The 24104-nt window shown below is 41.7% G+C and overlaps 3 protein-coding genes and 1 pseudogene across 4 annotated transcripts in view; 2 read left to right on the plus strand and 2 right to left on the minus strand.

The window, feature by feature from the left end:
- The window catches only part of LOC109562130 (protocadherin beta-15), a 14161-nt gene extending 12757 nt beyond the window's left edge, over positions 1-1404 (plus strand). The window contains exon 2 of one of the 2 annotated variants that reach the window (XM_019965085.2): positions 820-1404. In XM_019965085.2, coding sequence (XP_019820644.2) covers positions 820-981 — 162 coding nt within the window. In that variant the 3' untranslated portion in view covers positions 982-1404. Of the gene's footprint in view, positions 764-819 lie in introns of those variants that run through there. The other variant, XM_070792086.1, reaches the window with a different exon arrangement.
- Positions 1-12463, minus strand: part of LOC109561274 (small ribosomal subunit protein uS2-like) — a 15402-nt pseudogene extending 2939 nt beyond the window's left edge.
- LOC109562123 (protocadherin beta-4) overlaps positions 1-16284 on the plus strand; it is a 149114-nt gene extending 132830 nt beyond the window's left edge. The window contains exon 2 of the mRNA XM_019965078.2: positions 15603-16284. Coding sequence (XP_019820637.2) covers positions 15603-15634 — 32 coding nt within the window. The 3' untranslated portion in view covers positions 15635-16284. The remainder of the gene's footprint in view (positions 1-15602) is intronic.
- The window catches only part of LOC109561275 (mitochondrial ornithine transporter 2), a 44806-nt gene that overhangs the window by 2939 nt on the left and 17763 nt on the right, over positions 1-24104 (minus strand). Inside the window, exon 1 of the mRNA XM_070792096.1 lies at positions 1-24104. This exon is cut by the window's left edge and continues 2939 nt beyond it; it is cut by the window's right edge and continues 17763 nt beyond it. The gene's annotated coding sequence lies outside the window, so the exon portion shown is untranslated.

Consider the following 24104-nt stretch of genomic DNA (forward strand, 5'->3'; position numbering starts at 1 on the left):
TCTTTCTCATTCTTTAGTCATCAAGTGAGAACTCATACTGGGAGACAGGAATTTGAAGAATGTGGAAATTCTTTCATTTTCCCTAATACTCCAAAAATATGTGAAAACTCACACTGGAGAGAAAACCCTATGAATGTGGGAAAACCTTCAGGTGCATCTCTTCTTTGTTATGCATAAAGAAAGTAATACCTGAAGAGAAATCTTTAAAATGCTGCAAATAGGGAATTGCTTTATCAGTGTCTCTCTCATCTTTGAAGTGGTACCCTAGCTTGTAACTTATAGTTTCCATTTGCTAATATAAACCTCTGTTAATAACACTCCTAGTACCCTTTCAGCTATTTCATATAACTTTCAATGTGTATTACTTTCATTGTGATTCGCATATGTGCACTGTGTCATTTCCACTGTGACATCTCAGACTGAAGTAAAATGTATGTTTTAATATGCAAGTAAGTGTACTTGGAATTAGTTTTGTTATTGTTTCTACTTAATTTCCACTATATGCAATGCATGTGGTCCTTGTGATACTGACTTTGGTACTATTGGAATTTTCTTTCTGCCCTACTATGACAGACCCTGTGATTTGCCTACTGATACCTATTCTACCCTTCTTCCTTACTATGAAAACAGAAATTTTCAGGCTGTTGACCTTTACTGTAGAGAGATGTATCTTTAGCATTTTTGTGGCCAGTATAGTAGGTAGCATTTGTTTTGGTTAATAAGTAGTTGATGTAAATAAAAAATGGTCAAAGTTATCAAAAAAGGATGGTTTCATCAGACTTGGTAATTTAACCTTTTGTACTTTGCTCCTCTTTTAAGGTGGACACAACAATTCACGTTGAAAAGAGAGAACTTGGAACCGTGAGAATAAAAGCTAGGGGATTTGATTGTGCTGGATTATGTTATATGAGGGTTAGAACTACTTTTTCTAGAATACTCTTTGCTGAATGGTTAGAATTGAATAAAAGAGGAACCTCCTGAGATTTGAAATGCAAAAATGAAGAAGCCATTAATCTCAAAATGATGTGGATGTAACAGATTGACAGATCCAAAACTGTTCAGAAGTTCCAAACTTCAAGCTTATCTTCCTGACTACTGTCTTTGTTGAATAACATCAACTCTGAGCCAATCACAAGCACTTCAGTCCCCTCAGAGGTGGCGGTGTCCACAGACATCTCCACGAGTCACCTTTTATGGTCCTACTTTGGCAGACAGACATGCACAGCTGTTTGAATTTCCTTGCAAACTCAAATCTGTCCATTCATACCACTGTTTAAGGATATTGTGTTTAAAGATTCTCCAGTCCTCTGATTACCTCTTCTCCACATTTGTGAAAGGTCTAATTTCTCTAATGAGCACATAGTTCTAATACTTCCAGTGGGTCTGTTTTCCTGAGTCATAAAATGTTACAGCAAAAGCAAGCAAATAAACAAATAAGTAACTTCGTTCCCCTATTGCGACTGGTGAGTGGCTATCCTTGTTACCTATTTCTGGACTCTTCTAGGAGAGAAATAAGCACCTTGCTGATTTGTGAAGCATGTTGTGGGAATTTTGTCTAAATCAAAACTGAATGAAAGGGCTTCCCTGGGGGCTCAGTGGTAAAGAATATGCCTGCCCATTCAGGAGACACAGGTTTGATCCCTGGTCTGGGAGGATCCCACATGCCACAGAGCAACTAAGCCCATGTGCCAAAAGTACTGAGTCTGTGCTCTAGAGTCTGGGAGCCACAACTACTGAGCCCATGTGCCACAGCTTCTGAAGTCTGAACACCCAAGAGCCTGTAGTCCACAACAAGAGAAGCCATCTCAATGAGAAGCCTACACACGGCAATGAAGAGTAACCCCTTCTTACCACAACCAGAGAAAAGTCTGTACAGCAACAAAGACCCTGCACAGCCATAAATAAATTTGTAAAAAAAAAAAAAAACTTCAAAACTGAATGAAACTCCTGAATGACACAGTATCATTAAATTAAAACTATTAACATAATTCACCATACTAACAAAATAAAGAACATATATATGATTATCTCAATTAGTGCATAGAAAGTCCTTGAAGAATACAAAATGCATTTTATGAAAACTTTCAAGACACTAGAGGATGGGAACACCCTTACTATTGTTAAAAAATAAAACTACAAAAATCCTAAAACTAACATCATACTTATTGGTAAGATATTGAATGTTTCCCCGTAATAGTAAGAGACAAAGCCAGAAAGTTCTCGCTCTTTCTGTTCAATGTTATTTTGTTTAAATTTTTATTTATTTATTTGTTTGTACCAGGTCTTAGTTTTAGCTCTCCAGATCTTTGATCTTCGTTGTAGCATATGGGATCTTTAGTTGTGGCATGCAGGCTCTTAGTTATGGCATGTGGGATCTAGCTCCCTGACCAGGGATCCAACCTGGACCCCTTGCATTGGGAGTGCAGAGTCTCAGCCACAGGACCACCAGGGAAATACCCTGTGGGACGTCTGTATGAGAAACAACAGGTAGATAATTTTATGGCAGGAGCAGAGAGGAGCTAAACTGTGTTAGGAGATCAAGAGGTCATACATTTCCCATCCTTGGGGCAAGGGAGACACTACACATACACAAAAGGCTTCACAGGATCAAAAAGGCAGGGGATGTAGACTATACTAAGTCTTGCTACCCCCCTCCCATATGCCTTTGCCATGAAATCCATCTGGACTGAGGGATGTGTGTGTACCTAGAGGAAGGTCCTGAGATAGATTAACCAGGGGGGTCAAAACAAGACGACTGGCCAAGAAGGGGACAAAGCCCCAGAAGACTGCCCCATAATAAAGGATTTAAACTTCCCAAAGGCACGACTCTAGCACTCTCTCGCTGGGCTTGCCCATGTGTCTTTATACATCTATTCTGGTTTTCTAGTAAATACTCTTTCCTCTATATCTTCTGTCTCTTTGTCTGATTCTTCCTTTCAAGACAAGGGCTGGGGACTTAGATTCTACCTGCTGGCCCCTGTGGTCTAGCAGTGAAGATTCCTGGTTTCCACCCAGGTGACCAGGGTTCAATTCTGGCTGGAAATTAAGTTCTCTCTCTTCCAACTGCTGCTTATTGCAAGCTAATGCTCACTGCTGTGTGTGTGTGTCCAAAATCATTCTGAGTATTTGCATCTACCACCAGGTTAAGTGAAGTCCAGGCCAGAACCAGTATCAACTCCTGTCAGGATCCATTTGTATCACCAAAGGGGTATCAGTATCAGTCAGCTGTGTCCAAGAGTCTTGCCACCAGTAAGCTGGCCACACAGCTATCTGCAATGTCAGTGTATTTTGGTGGCAGATAGAACAGTTCTTGTGGTTTCCCAGGTGGCATTAATAGTAAAGAACCTGCCTGCCAATGCAGGAGACACAAGAGACTTGGGTTCAATCCCTGGTCAGGAAGATCCCCTGGAGAAGGGAATGGCAACCCACTACAGTATTCTTGCCTGGAGAATTGCATGGACAGAAGAGCCAGGTGGGCTACAGTCCTTGGGGTCACAAAGAGTTGGACACAACTGAGCGACTTTCACTTTCACTTGTTTGACAATACTAGGTAGGGGAAATGCTCCCCAGTCAGATTCAGTATCCATCTCCCACATAGAAGCTGGTTTAAAAAAAAAGCCTATTCACATAAAGCCTATTCAAACATACTGATTCTCCTACAAGTTTTACAGTAATTCCAACAACTCATATGTTCCTAACTGTAGCCTCGATTAGGACTTCATCCACAGGTTTTGATTTTACAGTAGTAGATAGGGGAAGTGTTCCCCCTGCCAAACATAACATGCACTCCCATAAAACATTCAGGTAAAACTGACACACTTCTTTACATAATTCTAACTTTCATAATCCTATCAATGATTATTAGGTAATCTTAATCTAATTGTAGCCTGGGTTAAGGGCTTCACCAATGGGCTTTGGTACCACAGCTAAGTCCTGAAAACATCTCTTTTCTGGCCCCTGACCATTTTACCCTCTCCAGTGCAAAGTCTTTGGGTCCCCAGTGAGGGGTTGAGACAAGGGACCCTGGCCCTTTTGTTAATCTTCATCTTGTAAATCTGCCTGCCTGCCCACTGCCTCCTGAAATTGCCAGTCAGGTTTCTCATTTTAATTTCTACCTTTTGACTTTTAAATTTTTTCCAAACGGGTAGAGTGGACTCCTTTGGGGCCCTTTCATTTAGGAGGGCATCCAACATTAAAAGGGATCCAAATGGTGGATCCCTTCGGCCCACCCACCCCTAGGTTGTGCTATGTTAAAGCTTTTGTTTTAACCCCATTAGTGTCCATTTTATTCACTCATTTTTAAATAACCATCTAAAGATTTCTATTCTACTGTAATGAGTCCCGTGGCTCTCCTCTGTTTCCTCTTTGTTTTGCTCCTGTCAATATTCACTTTATTCACCTTACTACTTCAGTTCAGTTCAGTTCAATCACTCAGTCGTGTCCAACTCTTTGCAACCCCATGAACCGCAGCACACCAGGCCTCCCTGTCCATCACCAACTCCTGGAGTCCATCCAAGCCCATGTCCATTGAGTCGGTGATGCCATCCAACCATCTCATCCTCTGTCGTCCCCTTCTCCTCCTGCCCCCAATCTTTTCCAGCACCAGGGTCTTTTCCAATGAGTCAGCTCTTCGCATCAGGTGGCCAAAGTATTGGAGTTTCAGCTTTAACGTCAGTCCTTCCAATGAATATTCAGGACTGATCTCCTTTTGGATGGACTGGTTGGATCTCCTTGCAGTCCAAGGGACTCTCAAGAGTCTTCTCCAACACCACAGTTCAAAAGCATCAATTCTTCAGCGCTCAGCTTTCTTTATAGTCCAACTCTCACATCCATACATGACCACTGGAAAAACCATAGCCTTGACTAGACGGACCTTTGTTGACAAAATAATGTCTCTGCTTTTCAATATGCTGTCTAAGTTGGTCATAACCTTCCTTACTACTTAGTAACTATTTAAAATGTTCTACCTTGTTGGGAAGAGTCATGTGACTGCCCCCCTTGGCCTCTTACATTCTCTTATTAATTAACAATTTTTTATTAGCATCTATAAGATCCAGTGAGGGGAAGATGAAACAGCAAATTTTATAAGGTTTCCTGAACGGTTTTTTGCAACAACAGGACTGTTGGGCCCTACAAAGAAGGCTGGGCCTCAAAGAATTGATGTTTTCAAATTATGGTGCTAGAGAAGCCTCTTGAGAGTCCCTTCCAGACAGCAAGGAGATTAAACTAGTCAATTTAGGAAATGAACCCTGAATATTCATTGGAAGGACAGATGTTGAAGCTCCAATACTTTGGCCACCTGATGCCAAGTGCCAACTCATTGGCAAAGACCCTGAGGCTGGGAAAGATTGAAGGCAGGAGGAGAAGAGGTGACAGAGGATGAGATGGTTGGATGGCATCATCGATTCAATGGACAAGAATGTGGGCAAACTCCAGGCGATGGTGAGGGACAGGGAGGCTGGCGTGCTGCAGTTCATGGGGTGGCAAAGAGTTAGACATGACTTGGTGACAGAACAACCACCACCACCACCACCACCATGAAGACATAGTAACTCTGAATGTGTAATGCACTTTCCGACTGAACAAAAATAGGATTATAGGGGATGTCCATGTGAAGGGGTCCCTTTAACCACAGAATTTACCATGACCTGGGTAATGGGCATATTCAGTGGGTGTATATCCTACTCATTAAAAGGCTAGTCCCACACAGCTTGCATATGAAGCATATCAGCTGCCTCATGTGAAGTTTTCCACTTGGCATTCACAGGGGGAGACAAACCATCCCCATCTCAGGATAAACAGACGTTAGAGTGGCTTTTATCTAGTCCATCAGGCTGGCTATTCCCCCAGGAATAACCTCCTGTGTCTGGATCACATATAATCATCTGTGATTGTTCCGTAGTGATATGTGGGCCCTGTTTCAATACAAACATGCTCTCCCATTTTGCAGCACTCAAAACCAAAGACACAGCCCCAAAACTAGTTACTCCGCAATTTATTTCAGTGAAGATTCTTCAGGAACTTGATGGTCTACAGAATCAAACAGTTCCTTCACACTATAATCCTGGTGTCAGGAGCTTCTTGGTTTAGTCCTTTTCCCCATGTTTAATGGGGGACTCATCTTTCAGTGTCATATCTTTTGTTCTTTGATACAGTTCACAAGGTTATCATGGCAAGTATACTGGGGTAGTTTGCCATTCCCTCCTCCAGTGAATCATGTTTTGTCAGAATTCTCCATTATAACCCGTCCATCTCCATTATAACCCTACACGGCATGGCTCGTAACTTCATTGAGTTTCGCAAGCCCCTTTGCCAGGACAGTGCAGTGATCCATGAAGGCAGAATGCCAAAGAATTGATGGCTTCAAACTGTGGTGTTGGAGAAGCCTCCTGAAAGTTCCTTAGATAGCAAGGAGATCAAACCAGTCAATCTTAAGGGAAATCAACCCTGAATACTCGTTGGAAGGACTGATGCTGAAACTGAAGCTCCAGTATTTTGGTCATCTGATGCGAACAGCCAACTCATTGGAAAAGTCCCTGATGCTGGGGAAGACTGAGGTCAGAAGGAGAAGAGGGCAGAGGAGGATGACATGGCTGAATGGCATGACCAATGCAAAGGACATGAACTTGGGCAAACTTTGGAGATGGTGAGGGACAGGGAAGCCTGGTGTGCTGCAGTCCATGGAGTTGCAAAGAGTCGGACACGACTGGGTGACTAAACAAGAACATGTTTACTATCTTCTTGGTAACTAGAGGTCTTAGAGGACATTCTATTGTCCCTGAACAATTTTTTACCTTGGGGGCAGCTTTGAGGCTAGTGGTCCAAGCTCAAACTTGCTGAAATCTGAGTTTGGACCAGCATCAAGGTCTAAGCCAGCATTATCTTTTAGTTTAGCTATTACAGATAACAATAACCAAGGAATTATATGTCTAGTATGCCTCTTGTTATTATGTACTTCCTTATATACCCAGTGATTCCACTTCTCAGGATTTGGATCCATCTCTAAATACCTTTGGTAACTTTTACTTTTCTGACTGACTACAGCAAACTGCCGCTCATACCATGGGTGACCAAGTGACTTGGGAATCAAAGGGTCTTCATCCTCTGCCCTTCATGCTTTCTCTTCCCAAACCACATGTTTCCATGAGCCAGGGCTAACCTAGCAAATCCCACTTCATTGACACCAACTGTTTTGTGTTCTGAGCACCCAATTTCAATGTGGGAAGACAGAGTTTTTCTCCACATCTCCAACAAGCAATGTTCCAACACCAGCTAGGTATTCTACAAATCAAGTCGTTTCTGACACTATCTCCCCTGATAACAGCATTAGATTCCACAGATTGAGAGTTCTTACCCTCTAATCACATGGTTGATTTACCTGGCAACCAGTACCCAATCCATAGGTGCTGGTTAAAAGTTTTGCCAAAAGAACACAGTGCTCATAGGAAAAACCCTCTTCCAACATATAAGATGACTCTACACATGGACATCACCAGATGGTCAACACCAAAATAAGATTTATTATATTCTTTGCAGCTGAAGATGGAGAAGCTATATACAGTCAGCAAAAACAAGACCGGGTGCTGATTGTGGTTCAGATCATGAGCTCCTTATTGCAAAATTCAGACTTAAACTGAAGAACACAGGGAAAACCACTGGGCTTCCCTGGTAGATCAGCTGGTAAAAAATATGCCTGCAATGCAGGAGACTCTGGTTCAATTCCTGGGTTAGGAAGATCCCCTGGAGAAGAAATAGGCTACCCACTCCAGTATTCATGGGCTTCCCTGGGGCTCAGACAGTAAAGAATCCACCTGCAATACAGAAGTCCTGGGTTCGATCCTTAGGTTGGGAAGATTCCCTGGAGGAGGGCATGGCAAACGATTCCAGTATTCTAGACTGGAGAATCCCCATGGACAGAGGAGCTTGGCAGGCTACAATCCATGAGGTCACAAAGTCAGACACGACTGAGTGACTAAGCACAGTACAGACAAGGGAAACTACTAGGCCATTCAGGTATGACCTAGTCAAATCCCTTATGATTATACAGTAGAAGTGACAAATAGATTCAAGGGATTAGATCTCATAGATAGAGTGCCTGAAGAACTATGGACAGAGGTTCATAACATTGTACAGGAAGTGGTGATCAAAACCATCCTCAAGAAAAAGAAATGCAAAAAGGCAAAACGGTTGTTTGAGGAGACCTTACAAATAGCTGAGAAAAGATGAGAAACGAAAGGCAAAGGAGAAAAGGAAACATATTCCCATCTGAATGCAGAATGCCAGAGAATAGCAAGGAGAGATAACAAAACCTTTTTGAGTGAATAATGCAAAGAAATAGAGGGAAACAATAGAATGGGAAGGACTAGAGATCTTGTCAAGAAAATTAGAGATACCAAGGGAACATTTCATGCAAAGATGGGTACAATAAAGGACAGAAACGGTATGGACCTAACAGAAGCAAAAGATATTAAGAAGAGGTGGCAAGAATACACAGAAGAACTATATAAAAAAGATCTTCATGATCCAGATAACCACAATGGTATGATTACTCACCTAGAGCCAGACATCCTGGAGTGTGAAGTGGGCCTTAGAAAGCATCACTACGAAGTTAGTGGAGCTGACAGAATTCCAGCTGAGCTATTTCAAATCCTAAAAAAATGATGCTGTTAAACTGCAGCACTCAGTATGCCAGCAAACTTGGAAAACTCAGCAGGACTGGAAAAGGTCAGTTTTCATTTCAATCCCAAAGAACGGCAATATCAAAGAACATTCATACTACTGCACAACTGCAATCATTTCACACACTAGCAAAGTAATGCTCAAAATCCTTCAAGGTAGACTTCAACAGTATATGAACAAGAACTTCCAGATGTACAAGTTGGATTTAGAAAAGGCAGAGGTATCAGAGATAAAATTGCCAACATCCACTGGATCATAGAAAAAGTTAGAGAATTCCAGAAAAACATCTGCTTCATTGACTATGCCAAAGCCTTTGACTATGTGGATCACAACAAACTCTGGAAAACTCTTAAAGAGATGGGAATATCAGACCACCTGACCTGCCTCCTGCGAAACCTGTATGCAGGTCAAGAAGCAACAGTTAGAACCAGATGTGGAAAAACAGACTGGTTCCAAATTGGAAAAGGAGTGATCCAGGCTCTATTTTGTCACCCTGCTTATATAACTTATATGCAGAATACATCATGCGAAATGCTAGGCTGGATGAAGCACAAGCTGGAATCAAGATTGCTGGGAGAAATATTAACCTCAGACATGCATATGACACCACCCTTATGGCAGAAAGCAAAGAGGAATTAAAGAGCCTCTTGATGAAGGTGAAAGAGGAAAGTGAAAAAAGCTGGCTTAAAACTCAACATTCAAAATACCAAGATCATGGCATCCAGTCCCATCATTTCATAGCAAAAAGATGGGGAAACAATGGAAACAGTGACAGACTTTATTTTCTTGGGCTCCAAAATCACTGCAGATGGTGACTGCAGCCATGAAATTAAAAGACACTTGCTCTTTGGAAGAAAAGCAATGAGAAACCTAGACAGCATATTAAAAAGCAGAGACATTACTTTGCCAACAAATGTCCGTCTAGTCAAAGCTATGGTTTTTCCAGTAGTCATGTACGGATGTGAGAGCTGGACAGTAAAAAAGGCTGAGCACTGAAGAACTGATGCCTTTGAACTGTGGTGCTGGAAAAGACTTTTGAGAGTCCCTTGGACAGCAAGGAAATCAAACCAGTCAATCCTAAAAGAAATGAACTCTGAATATTCATCGGAAGGACTGATGCTGAAGCTGAAGCTCCAGTAATTTGGCCACCTGATCCAAAGAGCTGACTCACTGGAAAAGACCCTGATGCTGAGAAGGACTGAAGGTAGGAGGAGAAGTGGGTGACAGAGAATGAGACAGTTAGATGGCATCACCAACTCAATGGACATGAGCAAACTCCTGGAGATGGTGAAGGACAGGGAAGGTTGGTGTGCTGCAGTCGATAGGGTCGCAAAGAGTCAGACAAGGGACAGAACTCAGTGACTAAATAACAAAAAAAAGACACCTCATTGACATAACAAAAGACACCTTTATTGCTCTCTTAGGAAATTTCAAGGGTGTAAGGGGCTGTATCAGAAACCAAGAAGAAAGACCAAATATGTATTTCCTATTATCAATCACAATGTCCAGCTTTCCCAGTGGTTCAATGGTAAAGAATCTGCCTGCCAATGTAAGTTACTCGGGTTTGATCCCTGGTCCCAGAATATCCCTGTTCTGGTGGAGCAACTAAGCCCATGCACCACAACTACTGAGCCCAAGTGCTGCAACTACTGAAGCCTGAGTGCCTAGAACCGTGCTCCAGGACAAGAAAAGCCACTGCAGTGAGCAGCCTGGGTACTGCAAGGAAAAGTAGCCCCCGCGTGCCACAATTAGAGAAAAGCCATTGTAGCAACAAAGATCCAGTGCAACCAAAAACAGAATAAATAAATGAAAATTATTTTTAAAAAATCACAATGTCACACTGGATGAGAGACATGTTTATGAAACTCTCTCAGAATGGGACACAGAATATGTACATATATGTGCCTCAAATGAATGCTCACTAATGTTCAACACTGCAGTTGTGAGTTTTAGTACTGAAATTGAAAAGAAGGTCAATTATGTGGCTTTTTACTTCAAAAAAACACATATGCTTACTGTATGCCAGGCATAGATCTACCCAGAAGATATCAAATAGCCCTTTCTCCAACTGTACCAATATTTGGTGGTAAATGAACCTAAAATCTTAATGCCCTTGACTCTTCTAAATCCTCCGGCCAACATAAGACTTTTAAACTACTTGCCAGAGGAAAGCAGTATCCCCTTTCCTGGAAACCATACAACAAATTTACAAGGCAGGTGCTTTACAAAATGACACTCGTTCTTAACATCTGTCCTTTTTTTTTTTTTTTTTTAAAGAAACTGTTTATTTTCTGTCAGCCTGTTTCCATTTTAAGAGTTTGTGGGGGCTTCCCCAGTGGCTCAACGGTAAAGAATACACCTGCCCAATGCAGGAGACGCGGGTTCCATCCCTGGTCTGGGAATATCCCACATGCTGTGGAGCAACTAAGCCCATGAGCCACAACTATTGAGCTTGTGCTCTAGAGCCCTGGAACCACAACTCCTGAAGCCCGAATGCCCTAGAGCCTGTGTTCCACAAGTGAAGCCACTGCAACGAGAAGCCCAAGCATTGCAACTAGAGATTAGTGCCTGCTCCCTGCAGCTAAAGGAAAAGCCCACACAGCAACAAAGACCAAGCACAGCCAAAATTAATAAATGAATAAATAAAATTACTTTTTAAAAAGTTTGTGGAAGAACAACTTAAGACCACTCAGTGGTTGCTTCTACCCATTCAGCAGCTTGACATGTGGGAGCTACAGACCAGTGTGCAGTGGCAGGCTGAGCACTCCAGTCTTCAGTGGGGAACCACTGAACTGAGTTCCTGCATGCCTTTGGACCAGTTCAGCCCCCAGTTTGAGTAGCAGTGAACTCAGTGAGCAAATGAACTGGTGAGTGAACCGAGCAGTCCATTCACTCTGAAATTCCTCCTTGATCGCAGCCTTCTCAGCTGCCACCTATTCTTCCTTTTCAAACTCTTCAGGACCTCTGTAGAAACAGAGATCAGGCATGACCTCCCATGGGTGTTCCCAGGGGATGATGCCACACATGCACAGAACTTCCCAGGTCTGCAACCACCACCACATCAGGCCCACTGAGCAAGCTCCCTTGTTGTTGTTGTTCATTCAGTCATGCCCAACTCTTTGCAATACCATGGAGGACAGCACACCAGGCTTCCCTTTCCCTCCATATCTTCCAGAGTTCGCTCAAACTCATGTCCATTGAGTCAATGATGCCATCCAACCATTTCATCCTCTGCCGCCCCATTCTCCTCTTGCAGGATGGCAATGTCCGCATAACACAGAGGAGAGTCTGTGTTACACAGAGCAATGGTAGGTAGGTTAATGTAGGAGGCATCTGTGAGAGGCTGGTGGTCAGCCCTGGGATCAGTAACTAACAGAAATCTTGGCTCCCAGAAGGCTGCCTGGATCTGGTTAGTGAAAGTTCCAGGACTGAAGTGGGCTGTAATAGGAATAGCTCCAGTGGCAGCAACAAACTTCAGCACAGCTCAGTGGCTAGTATTCCTGGAGGATGTGACACTGACATCAGCTGGGTTTTCCAAGGCAACAATGGCACAAGCTGCCAACAGAAGCTTCTCCCAAGTTCTCTTCAGATTTATGATGTAGACGCCGTAACTGTTCCTTCTGTAGGTGTACTGTTCCATTTGGAAGTCAAGGTTGGTGCCACCTAAGTGGGTTCCCGCTGCAAGGAATTTGAGGACACCACCCTCCTCCATTTGCAGGACATCACGGACAGCAGACATTGTGAAAGTTTCCCTTTGCATTACAGTGGGAATCCAAAACGCCATATGGATCCCTGTCTTAGTAGTGTGAAAAAGTCAACATCTCTCCTTCTAATCCACATTCCTTAGGCTATGACCTATGGAAAAGCACACTTTCATTCTAGAGGAGATCACTTTCACAGAAGCAATTTCAAGACCTGACCAAATGTACAAGAGGATCCAGGGAAACATGAGAGAGTGGATTTTGAGAGTATTTGACTAGGGCACATAATACAAAGCTGGATATGACAGAATTAAATGACATGGAGAACTTGTCCATGACTTGGGATTTAAGCTTCTGGCAAGGATACTTGAACCAGATCCTAATACTTTGGCCAGAAAGATCAATGGTTCTTTGAAGATTAGACAGAATGAATAGCTAATAAATGTAGTAGATATGAAATATCCTCGGACATAGTATGGAAGAGAATATAAGAAGGCTCAAAGAGGTGAGAATGTTAGGATAGATTGACTGTATAAAACCTGAGAACCCCAAAATTATGTTCTCTAAGATGGCCCAGGAGTGAGGCTTCTAATGAGAAAAATATTGACATCTTTGTGAAGCTCAGTGGGTAGCTATCCCTTATAGACAAGGGTTTGTGGTACTGATGCTAGCAAAGAACTGAGCTCTCTGGCATGAGTAAGGATAATGAGATTTCAGAATAACAGAGGCCAAATAGCTCCACATAACTATTAGTGGCAAAGCAGATTTAACTACTGTGGTATCAGCAAGACCATCATGGCAATCAAGGTGTTTTTACACATAGGGATTGTGGCTATGCCTAATAAATCAATGTGTTCCTGGGAGCAAGAAAGACGAGAAAATAAAATGTAGCTTGTCTTGTTTTATAAATATATTTGAGAGTTGGTGTACAGCTACTGCAGCTTTCCAGGTGGCACTAGTGGTAAAGAACCTGCCTGCCAATGCAGGAGACTTAAGAGACAAGAGTTGGATCCCTGGATCAGCAAGATCCCCTGGAGGAGAGCACGGCAACCCACTCCAGTATTCTTGCCTGGAGAATCTCATGGACAGAGGAGCCTGACGGGCTGCGGTCCATGGGATCACAAAGAGTCAGACACGACTGAATCGACTTAGCAGGCATGCATGTACAGCTATTACAATGGAACACTGTAGTTCCTCACCCTGTTTTTAGATATATCAGGTCAATATCAGAGCCTGTTAGAAGGAGAAGATAACACTCCTTAAAGAAGGGCAATGCCACTACAACTAAAGACTCTAAGTGTTCCTTCTGTTGTTGTTTGGTTGCTAAGTCGTGTCTGACTCTTTGGCAACCCCAGTGAATTGAAGACCACCAGGCTCCTCTGTCCATGGGATTTCCCAGGCATACTGGGATGAGTTGCCATTTCCTTCTCCAGAGCATCTTCCTGACCCAGAGATTGAAGCTGGGTCTCCTGCATTGGCAGGCTGATTCTTTACTGATGAGCTACCAGGGAAGCTCAAGTGTTACTTCTATCCTTTCCTACAGAGACCTGCAGCTATTTGCCTAGGTAACTGCACTTGGGCAAGTGGACTGTTCAGAATTCTCAAAGGAGGTGAAATATAGTTCCTGAGCAGTCTCTGAAAGAGGTGACCTAAAACACTACAATGGTCCTTCAGCTATAATGAAGGCTTATAGAGATCAAGAGATGAATGAAATGTAGGCCCAAATCCACCTCAAAGTGGAGCCAAAGCATCCACAGACCATGTGATTATCATTACCATGTGATTATTTCCCAGGTCCCTGAGTGTATAATTGGGATAGATATACTTATCAGCTGGAAGAACCCTGTGCAGAAAAGAGCTAATGCAGCAAATCCTTAGAAAGCCCTGCTTGCAAGGCTGGCCTTTGGCTGTTATCTGGGAACTTGGATTTGGGGAGTATTTCCACTGTCCCTTACCACTGGCTTTCTTGGAATTATGAATTCACAGATCCAAATCACCTAGGTCTGACTCTAAGTGAAAATCTGATACTATCTTCTAAGGGCCATTTCAGTTAGAGCATGAGCTGTGCCAAATTGAAAGCAGCCATAGGCTCAATAAAGGGAACACAGAAATTTCCCTGGTGGTCCAGTGGCTAAGACTCTGAGCTCCCAATGCAGGGAGCCCTGGTTCGATCCCTGGTCAGGGAACTAGATCCCACATGTCGCAACTAAGAGTTCACATACTGCAACTAAAGACCCGGCAAGCCACGACAAAGATCGAAGATTCCCCGTGCTACAACTAAGACCCGGCACAGTCAAATAAATTTTTTTTAATAAATAAAGGGAACATAGATTCTGTGATTGTGTAGGTTTAGGAAACCCATTTGTGGAGCCCTAAACAGTGCAATGGCAACCCACTCTAGTGTTCTTGCCTGGAGAATCCTGGGGACGGGGGAGCCTGGTGGGCTGCCGTCTATGGGGTCGCACAGAGTCGGACACGACTGAAGCGACTTAGCAGCAGCAGCAGCAAACAGTGCAAACATGGATGCTGGCTGGACAATCTGGGCCACTTACAGATGCCCACAGGAAAGGGCTTATTTTCTGATAGGGCTATTTGCAATTGAGGCGCTGACTCTCTCTATATTTCTGATAGATACATACAGAGACTGGTTGCATTTCTAACTTGTGAGTACTGTGGAAAGCTGCCAAGTTGGGGGAAGGCACATTACAGTGACTATGACCCCTCCACCCACTCCAGACAGATCAGACTCTGGACCCTAATGTGATATGTTGCACTGCTATTGATTTGCTGTATTCAGATTTCTAGTTTGGTTGCAATCTGCATCAATGAACTAATAGTGTGAACTTTATTTCCCTCACCTTTTTCCTAGTAGACACATCTTATTAAGGCAATTTGACTGTTAAATACAACTATCCCCAGAAATAGATTGATCTCTATAAATCATTTTGAAAACCTTTGAAAATTCAGAATATCTTCATGACCAACTCCTTAACATGATATGACTTTGTGGTTAAATTACATCAAAAATCTTTTCTGTGAAACTGCTTTTGTCTCTTGCACACAGCCTTTCCAAACAAGAGCTCTGGGCTGGAGTAGGGGATAACTAAAAAATAAAAAGTTATAGTTGCTAAATGGGATACACTTGATTTTTTGACAATGAAGAAAACACATTCTGGAGAGGCACAGAGAGTGGGGAGTACATTAATGGTTTTTGTTTTTCAGAACTGTTCCTGGAAGCTTCCCTCTCTTCTTGAAGGAAAACTCCCCATGCTGCCTACCAAGCTGCTGTGAACACATATAATTCAGCTGGACTGCTGAGCCCTCAATCACACCTGACAGTGCCGACTATGAAGCAGCAGAGAATGGCTCCAGCTCCTGCACTTTCGATGCAGAACACTTCCAGATGCTGTCCACACACATGAGGTGGATAAACTGATATAGTGTCCAAGCAAATCTGTTTGGAAATGACTGCCTTGGGAAGCCCCTTTGAAACCAAAAACTGAACTGAATTATTGGACTGAACTGAGAATCCCAGAGTAGGAGGTACCATGGTTGGAGGCCATCTTGGAGGCTGTCAACCGGTACTACCTAGCTGATATATGTTCTGCTTGGGGTGCCCTAACAATGTAAACTCTGTCTCCAGAGGTACTACATGTAACCTCTGGAATTGTAATTTTGACATGTGTACCCTGACACTGCCTCAGCCCTAAAAGGCATTGTGTCAGCTTCAACTTACTAGCTAGAGTTGTGTTGTGCCTGACTTGAAGCCTTGGGCTAGGTAAAAAGATCATAACAAAGCTTAAGCAGGAAGATCCCTGGCTTTCTTAGGAAGGCCTTTATGGTTAGTGGGATTTGTTTAACTGGCCAAAGCTAGGACACATAAAGGTCATGTGTACGTGTGTTAGTCACTCAGTTGTGTCCAACTGTTTGCAACCTCATGGACTGTAACCCACCAGGCTCCTTTGTCCATGGAATTCTCCAGGCAAGAATACTAGAGTGGGTTGCCATTCCCTTCTCCAAGGGATCTTCCTGATCCAGGGGTCAAACCTGGGTCTCCTGCATTGCAGGCAGATTCCTTACAGACTGGCCACCAGGGAAGCCCATGAAGGGCATCAGTTCACTTCAGTTCAGTTCAGTCACTCAGTTGTGTCCGACTCTTTGCGACCCCATGAATCACAGCATGCCAGGCCTCCCTGTCCATCACCAACTCCCGGAGTTCTCCCAAACTTTTGTGCATCAAGTCAGTGATGCCATCCAACCATCTCATCCTCTGTCGTCCCCTTCTCCTCCTGCCCTCAATCCCTCCCAGCATCAGGGTCTTTTCCAATGAGTCAACTCTTCGCATGAGGTGGCCAAAGTATTGGAGTTCCCGCCTCAGCATCAGTCCTTCCAATGAACACCCAGGACTGATCTCCTTTAGGATGTACTAGTTGGATCTCCTTGCAGTCCAAGGGACTCTCAAGAGTCTTCTCCAACACCACAGTTTAAAAGTATCAATTCTTCTGCGCTCAGCTTTCTTCATAGTACAACTCTCACATCCACACATGACCACTGGAAAAACCATACCCTTGACTAGACGGACCTTTGTTGGGAAAGTAATGTCTCTGCTTTTTAATATGCTGTCTAGGTTGGTCATAACTTTCTTTCCAAGGAGTAAGTGTCTTTTAATTTCATGGCTGCAGTCACCATCTGCAGTGATTTTGGAGCCCCCAGAAATAAAGTCAGCCACTCTTTCCACTGTTTCCCCATCTATTTGCCATGAAGTGATGGGACCGGATGCTATGATCTTAGTTTTCTGAATGTTGAGCTTTAAGCCAACTTTTTCACTCTCCTCTTTCACTTTCACCAAAAGGCTCTTTAGTTCTTCACTTTCTGCCATAGGGGTGGTGTCATCTGCGTATCTGAGGTTATTGATATTTCTCCCGGCAATCTTGATTCCAGCTTGTGCTTCCTCCAGCCCAGAGTTTCTCATGATGTACTCTGCATATAAGTTAAAGAAGCAGGATGACAATACACAGCCTTGACATACTCCTTTTCCTATTTGGAACCAGTCTATTGTTCCATGTCCAGTTCTAACTGTTGCTTCCTGACCTGCATAAAGATTTCTCAAGAGGCAGATCAGGTGGTCTGGTATCCCCATCTCCTTTAGAATTGTCCACAGTTTATTGTGATCTACACAAAGACTTTGGCATAGTCAATAAAACAGAAATAGATGTTTTTCTGGAACTCTCTTGTTTTTTCGATGATCCAGCGGACGTTGGCAATTTGATCTCTGGTTCCTCTGCCTTTTCTAAAACCAGCTTGGACATCTGGAAGTTCATGGTTCACGTATTGCTGAAGCCTGGCTTGGAGAATTTTGAGCATTATTTTACTAGCTATATTTTTATTTATATGAGTAAATTATATTTACTCACTATACTACTAGCACTAGTGAGATAAGTGCAATTGTGCGGTAGTTTGAGTATTCTTTGGCATTGTCTTTCTTTGGGATTGGAATGAAAACTGACCTTTTCCAGTCCTGTGGCCACTGCCGCGTTTTCCAAATTTGCTGGCATATTGAGTGCAACACTTTCATAGCATCATCTTTCAGGATTTGGAATAGCTCAACTGGAATTCCATCACCTCCACTAGCTTTGTTCGTAGTGATGCTTTCTAAGGCCCACTTGACTTCATATTCCAGGATGTCTGGCTCTTGGTGAGTGATCACACCATCGTGATTATCTTGGTCATGAAGATCTTTTTTGTACAGTTCTTCTGTGCATTCTTGCCACCTCTTCTTAATATCTTCTGCTTCTGTTAGGTCCATACCATTTCTGCCCTTTATCGAGCCCATCTTTGCATGAAATGTTCCCTTGGTATCTCTAATTTTCTTGAAGAGATCTCTAGTCTTTCCCATTCTGTTGTTTTCCTCTATTTCTTTGCACTGATCACTGAGGAAGGCTTTCTTATCTCTCCTTGCTATTCTTTGGAACTCTGTATTCAAATGGGAATATCTTTCCTTTTCTCCTTTGCTTTTCTCTTCTCTTCTTTTCACAGCTATTTGTAAGGCCTCCTCAGACAGCCATTTTGCTTTTTTGCATTTCTTTTCCATGGGGATGGTCTTGATCCCTGTCTCCTATACAATGTCACGAACCTCCATCCATAATTCATCAGGCACTCTGTCTATCAGATCTAGTCCCTTAAATCTATTTCTCACTTCTACTGTATAATCGTAAGGGATTTGATTTAGGTCATACCTGAATGATCTAGTGGTTTTCCCTACTTTCTTCAATTTAAGTCTGAATTTGGCAATAAGGAGTTCATGATCTGAGCCACAGTCGGCTCCTGGTCTTGTTTTTGCTGACTGTATAGAGCTTCTCCATCTTTGGCTGCAAAGAATATAATCAGTCTGATTTTGGTGTTGACTATCTGGTGATGTCTATGTGTAGAGTCTTCTCTTGTGTTGTTGGAAGAAGGTGTTTGCTATGAACGGCATAACTGAGGCCAATATTGCATGTGGTGAGAGAATCAATTCCTAGGCAGGTTGATAAAAAAAAAGTCTAGGTCCCCGAGGAGAAGAAATGGGGTCTGGGGCTCTTGAGAAGAAGAAAGGAGTCCAAGGCTCTCAAGGAGGAGAAAAGGACAAGACAAAAAGGAGAAACTTTTTTTCTACATTGCTTTGTCTTAGTCAATATAACAATGTATCTTACTCAAGGACATGTTCCTCCTTAACAAGAAGTGAAGTGAAGTGAAAGTCTCTTAGTCATGTCCAACTCTTTGCAACCACACGGACTATACAGTCCATGGAATTCTCTAGGCCAGAATACTGCAGTGGGTAGCCTTTCCCTTCTCCAGGGGATCTTCCCAACCCAGGGATCAAACCCAGGTCTCCCACATTGCAGGCAGATTCTTTACCAACTGAGCTATCAGGGAAGCCCCCCTTAACAAGAAACTTCTAATTAATCTTTTATCTAAAGATGTATGTTGTGGGAGTGGGTCTGTTAAGATCTTTCTATTGTTAGTTCTAATCCTGTTATTGTATATTGTGGGAGTGGGTCTGGTAAGACCCTTTACTGTAATAAGGTATATAACTCTCTTGCTAAAACTAATGAGGGGGGCACTGTCCGCCCCCCTTCTGATGTCTATGTCAGAAGCTTTCTCTGTCCCTTTTTCACATTAATAAAACTCTGCTACACAAAAGCTCTTGAGTTTTCAAGCCTGGTCCCTGGTCCCAAAGCTAAATCTTTGGAGATCACAAGTCCAACATCGTTCACCGTAAGCTATCAGTGGGGAGATCATGAATCTGACATAGTCACCATAAGCTATCAGTGAGTCTCATCCTGTTACACGGAGCCCCACTGATAATAATCTTGTCATAAAGACACCTTGGCCAAGGGCCAAGGGGCTGGACTGTGCAGGCAAGAGTTACCATAGCAGGCCTGAGACTGCTATCCTTAGAAAGGCCTGTTTGCAAGGCTGGCCCTTTGGTGATGTCTGGGACTTGAATTTTGGGAGTGTCCCCAACATTTAATAACTGATAAAAGTGGTTTACTGTGCCTAACTGTATACACAATGTAGTTTATGCTAGGCTCATGTGTGTCCAGCACCCAATAAAACCCCTGGATTTCAGGTAAGCTTCCCTGGTAGACAACACTTCATACATGTTGTTTCAGTTTGATCTACAAGAATTAAGCACTTTCTGTGTGAACCCAAGGGAAAAGGACTCTTAGAAACTTCTACATACTTTCCTGCAGATTTTGTCTGATGCACCTTTTCCCTTTGCTGGTTTTTCTTTGTATTTTTTTTACTATATAATTTTACATACTCAGCCATGAGTATGACTATATGCTGAGTCTGATGAGTCTTTCTAGCAAATCACCAAACTTGGGGATGGTCTTAGAAACTTTCAGCATCCAAAGTGCTAACCATTACACCATGGAACCTCTTGGTCTTAGAAACCTTCAATGTCAAACCCTTTCATTTGTTCCCTGACTGGCAGGGTAAGAAACACTAGAGTGGAAAACCTGAAATTTCCCTTTCCCTAAGCAAGATAGTAAATCTTAAGTAACTGCACCCTAATTTCAGAGATTAGCACTACATTCTCAAACTCACAGTTTGCAGAGATGATAATCTCCACCATATCCACAGTTACTTCACTTGTTCACCCCCTGCAAAAACTGGATGGATCATAGTGATTTGATGACAATGGACTGCAATTTACTTAACCAGCTGGCAGGTCCAATTATAGCTGCCATACCAGTGGTTATCTTTACTGGAGTAGATCAGTGTAGCCTTCAGCACTTGGGAGGTGGCTATTTTTCTGCTGAATGCATTCATCTTAAACTCCATCACAGAATAAAATCAAAAGTAGGTCATCTTCTCACAACAGGGCAGCAGAATACATTCACTGTTTTGCCCCAGAGCTATGTTAACCCTTTCTTTTGTAACATACTCCACAAAAACCTCAACATAGAACATTCTGCGGAGCATAATGTTAGACTGCCATATTGATGACATCATGCTAACTGGGTCTAATGGGCAGCAAATGAAAAGGACCCTAGATGGCCTAGCAGGACACATGCATGTCAAAGAGTAAGGGGTTAGCCCCATGAAGATTTAGGGGCCTGCCCCATCAATAAGGATTCTAGGGGTCTGGGGCATCCAGAAAATTCTCCCTGAGGAATTACAAATACAAATTATCTCTTGAATCTCTTGCCACTGAAAAAGAGGCACTGTCTTTAGGGACCTCTTTGGATTTTAGAGGCAGCATATACCATTTTGGAACTCAAAATGCTACCAGGTTTGAGCAGGGTGGGAGTAAGAAAAAGACACATATTAGGTTGAAACTATAATACTAGCCAATATGATGTGATACAGTCAATCTGATGTTGCATATGCCAATGCCAATAATGCATAAGGATGCCAATAGTGAAATGCCAATAGTGCATGAGGATGCTGTGCAGAGCTTCCAGCAACCCACAGCAGGAGGATTATAGTATAAATCTTATAGTGCAGATCCATGCCTTCTATTTATATAATAGATAGCTTCTGTGTGTTTATAATAGATGGTGTCATGTTCCTGAGCCCTAGTAGAGACTGAGTGGCTGACTATGTGACACCAAATGATCATCATGCCATGAGAGCTGCTCATTATGGGCTAGATACCATCAGAGCCACTAAATCGTAAGATTAGAGAGGTATAGGAGCTGAGCTTTGGCAAATGAATTTGCTGGTTGGCTCAGCACCTAGAAGGAATGCAATTATATTAGAAACAAGAAAACTGACTTACTGGACATATATAAAGTATGGAGTTCAGCAAGTACAGAATGCATATTATTTTCTTCATAATTTACAAAAATTGACTATGTTGTATATAAAAAATTTTCAATAAATAGCTAAAGATGAAATTTATATGAGCATATTATCTGATCACAAGGAAATTAAGCTAGAAATCAATAACAGAAAGATGTTTAGAATATCCCAGGTGTTTGAAAATTCTAAAATTCAGTTTGAAATAACCTGTGGGTCAAAGTAAGCATCACACTAGAATTAGAAAATATTTTGAACTGAATTATTTTGATATATCATAACAAAACATGATGATGCAATTAAGGAGTATTTAGAGAAAAGCCAAGAGCCTTGAATAAACATATTAGAAAAAAGAAAAGGGTAAAGATTAATGAATTAAATATCTTTCTCGAGAATGAGAAAAACAGAAGAAAATAAATCCCAAAGAAGACAAGAAAATAATTGAGAAGAAACTAATAAGATAGTAAACAAATATCTAAGAGAGGGAATCAAAATACCTAAAAGTTGATTCTTTGAAACAGTAATAAAATTGGCAAGCCTCTGGCAATACACAAGAAAACTAAACGGAATGCACCAACAGCCAATATCAGGAATTTAAACAGGAATAGCAACTCAAATTTTGTAGACATAGACAACAAAAAGGTAATAAAGAAATATTATGCACAAAGCTATGCCAACAAGCTAAAATTTTAGTTGGAATAAACAAATTTCTAGAAATAATAGATTAACCAAACTATTCACCAAGATTAGAAAACACAGAAAAGTAAGATAATTCTTTAGGTTTAAATTCAGGACCAGTTGACTGTACTACCAAAAATTGAAGGAAGAAATAATTCCAATCTTATACAAACATTACCATGGAAAAGAAAAAAAAAGAGGGGGAGAACATTCCCTTAAAAGTTGTAGCATAACCCTGAGACGAGGAAAGGAAAATTAAAAGCCAATGTCACTCATTGACATAAAGTAAAAGAGAAAAAAATCCCATGAAAAAATTTTACAGACACAGAAAAAGGATTTGATAAAATTCTGCTTATAATGGGGGGGGGGGGGAGATTCTCAAACTAGAAATAGAAGACTTCCTTAATCTTTAAATGATATGAAAACATTTACAACAAAACACATTAATTGTGAAATGTTAAAAGCTTTCTTCCAAGATCAGAAACAAGACACAAATGTCCACTATTACATCTATTTGATACTGTACACAGGTTTAGTGAGCACAAGGCAAAGAAATACAAGTTACGAAGAATGCAGAGGAAGAAGAAAAGTTGTTATCATTTGTAGATGATATTAAGGAATACAAAGAAAATCCAAAAGTACCTACAGATAAAATATTATCATTAAAAGGAGTTTATTAAGATTGCTGAATTTGAAAAGTTAATAACATTGATTTGTTTTATAAAATATCAAAGAGAAATTGACATTTAAATAAAAATAGAATTTATAACCAAAAAGAAAAAATCAAGTAGTTAGGAATAAGCCTCACAAAGTATAAGACTTCTATGGAATAATCATATGACTTTGTGAAGAGACACTAAGATGACTTATATAAATGGAGAAATATTGGGTTGGCCATAAAGTATGTTCTCGTTTTCCCAGAAGATGCTGCAGAAAAATCCAAACAAAGTTTTTGGCCAACTCAATATATAGTGTTCCTAAATTGGAAGATTCAGTATTATAAATTGAGGCTTAATTCAGACTTAAATTGAAGAAAGTAGGGAAAACCACTACACCACTCATTCAGGTATGATCTAAATCAAATCCCTTACGATTATACAGTGGAAGTGAGAAATAGATTTAAGGGACTAGATCTGATAGACAGAGTGCCTGATGAACTATTGACAGAGGTTCGTGACGTTGTTCAGGAGACAGGGATCAAGACCATCCCCATGGAAAAGAAATGCAAAAAAGCAAAATGGCTGTCTGAGGAGGCCTTACAAATAGCTATGAAAAGAATAGAAGCGAAAAGCAAAGGAGAAAAGGAAAGATATTCCCATTTGAATGCAGAGTTCCAAAGAATAGCAAGGAGAGATAAGAAAGCCTTCCTCAGTGATCAGTGCAAAGAAATAGAGGAAAACAACAGAATGGGAAAGACTAGAGATCTCTTCAAGAAAATTAGAGATACCAAGGGAACATTTCATGCAAAGATGGGCTCGATAAAGGGCAGAAATGGTATGGACCTAACAGAAGCAGAAGATATTAAGAAGAGGTGGCAAGAATGCACAGAAGAACTGTACAAAAAAGATCTTCACGACCCAGATAATCACGATAGTGTAATCACTGACCTAGAGCCAGACATCCTGGAATGTGAAGTCAAGTGGGCCTTAGGAAGCATCACTATGAGCAAAGCTAGTGGAGGTGATGGAATTCTAGTTGAGCTATTTCAAATCCTAAAAGATGATGCTGTGAAAGTGTTGCACTCAATATGCCAACAAA

This window comes from Bos indicus, chromosome 7, assembly GCF_029378745.1.
Source record: "Bos indicus isolate NIAB-ARS_2022 breed Sahiwal x Tharparkar chromosome 7, NIAB-ARS_B.indTharparkar_mat_pri_1.0, whole genome shotgun sequence".
NCBI classification, from domain to species: Eukaryota; Metazoa; Chordata; class Mammalia; order Artiodactyla; family Bovidae; genus Bos; species Bos indicus.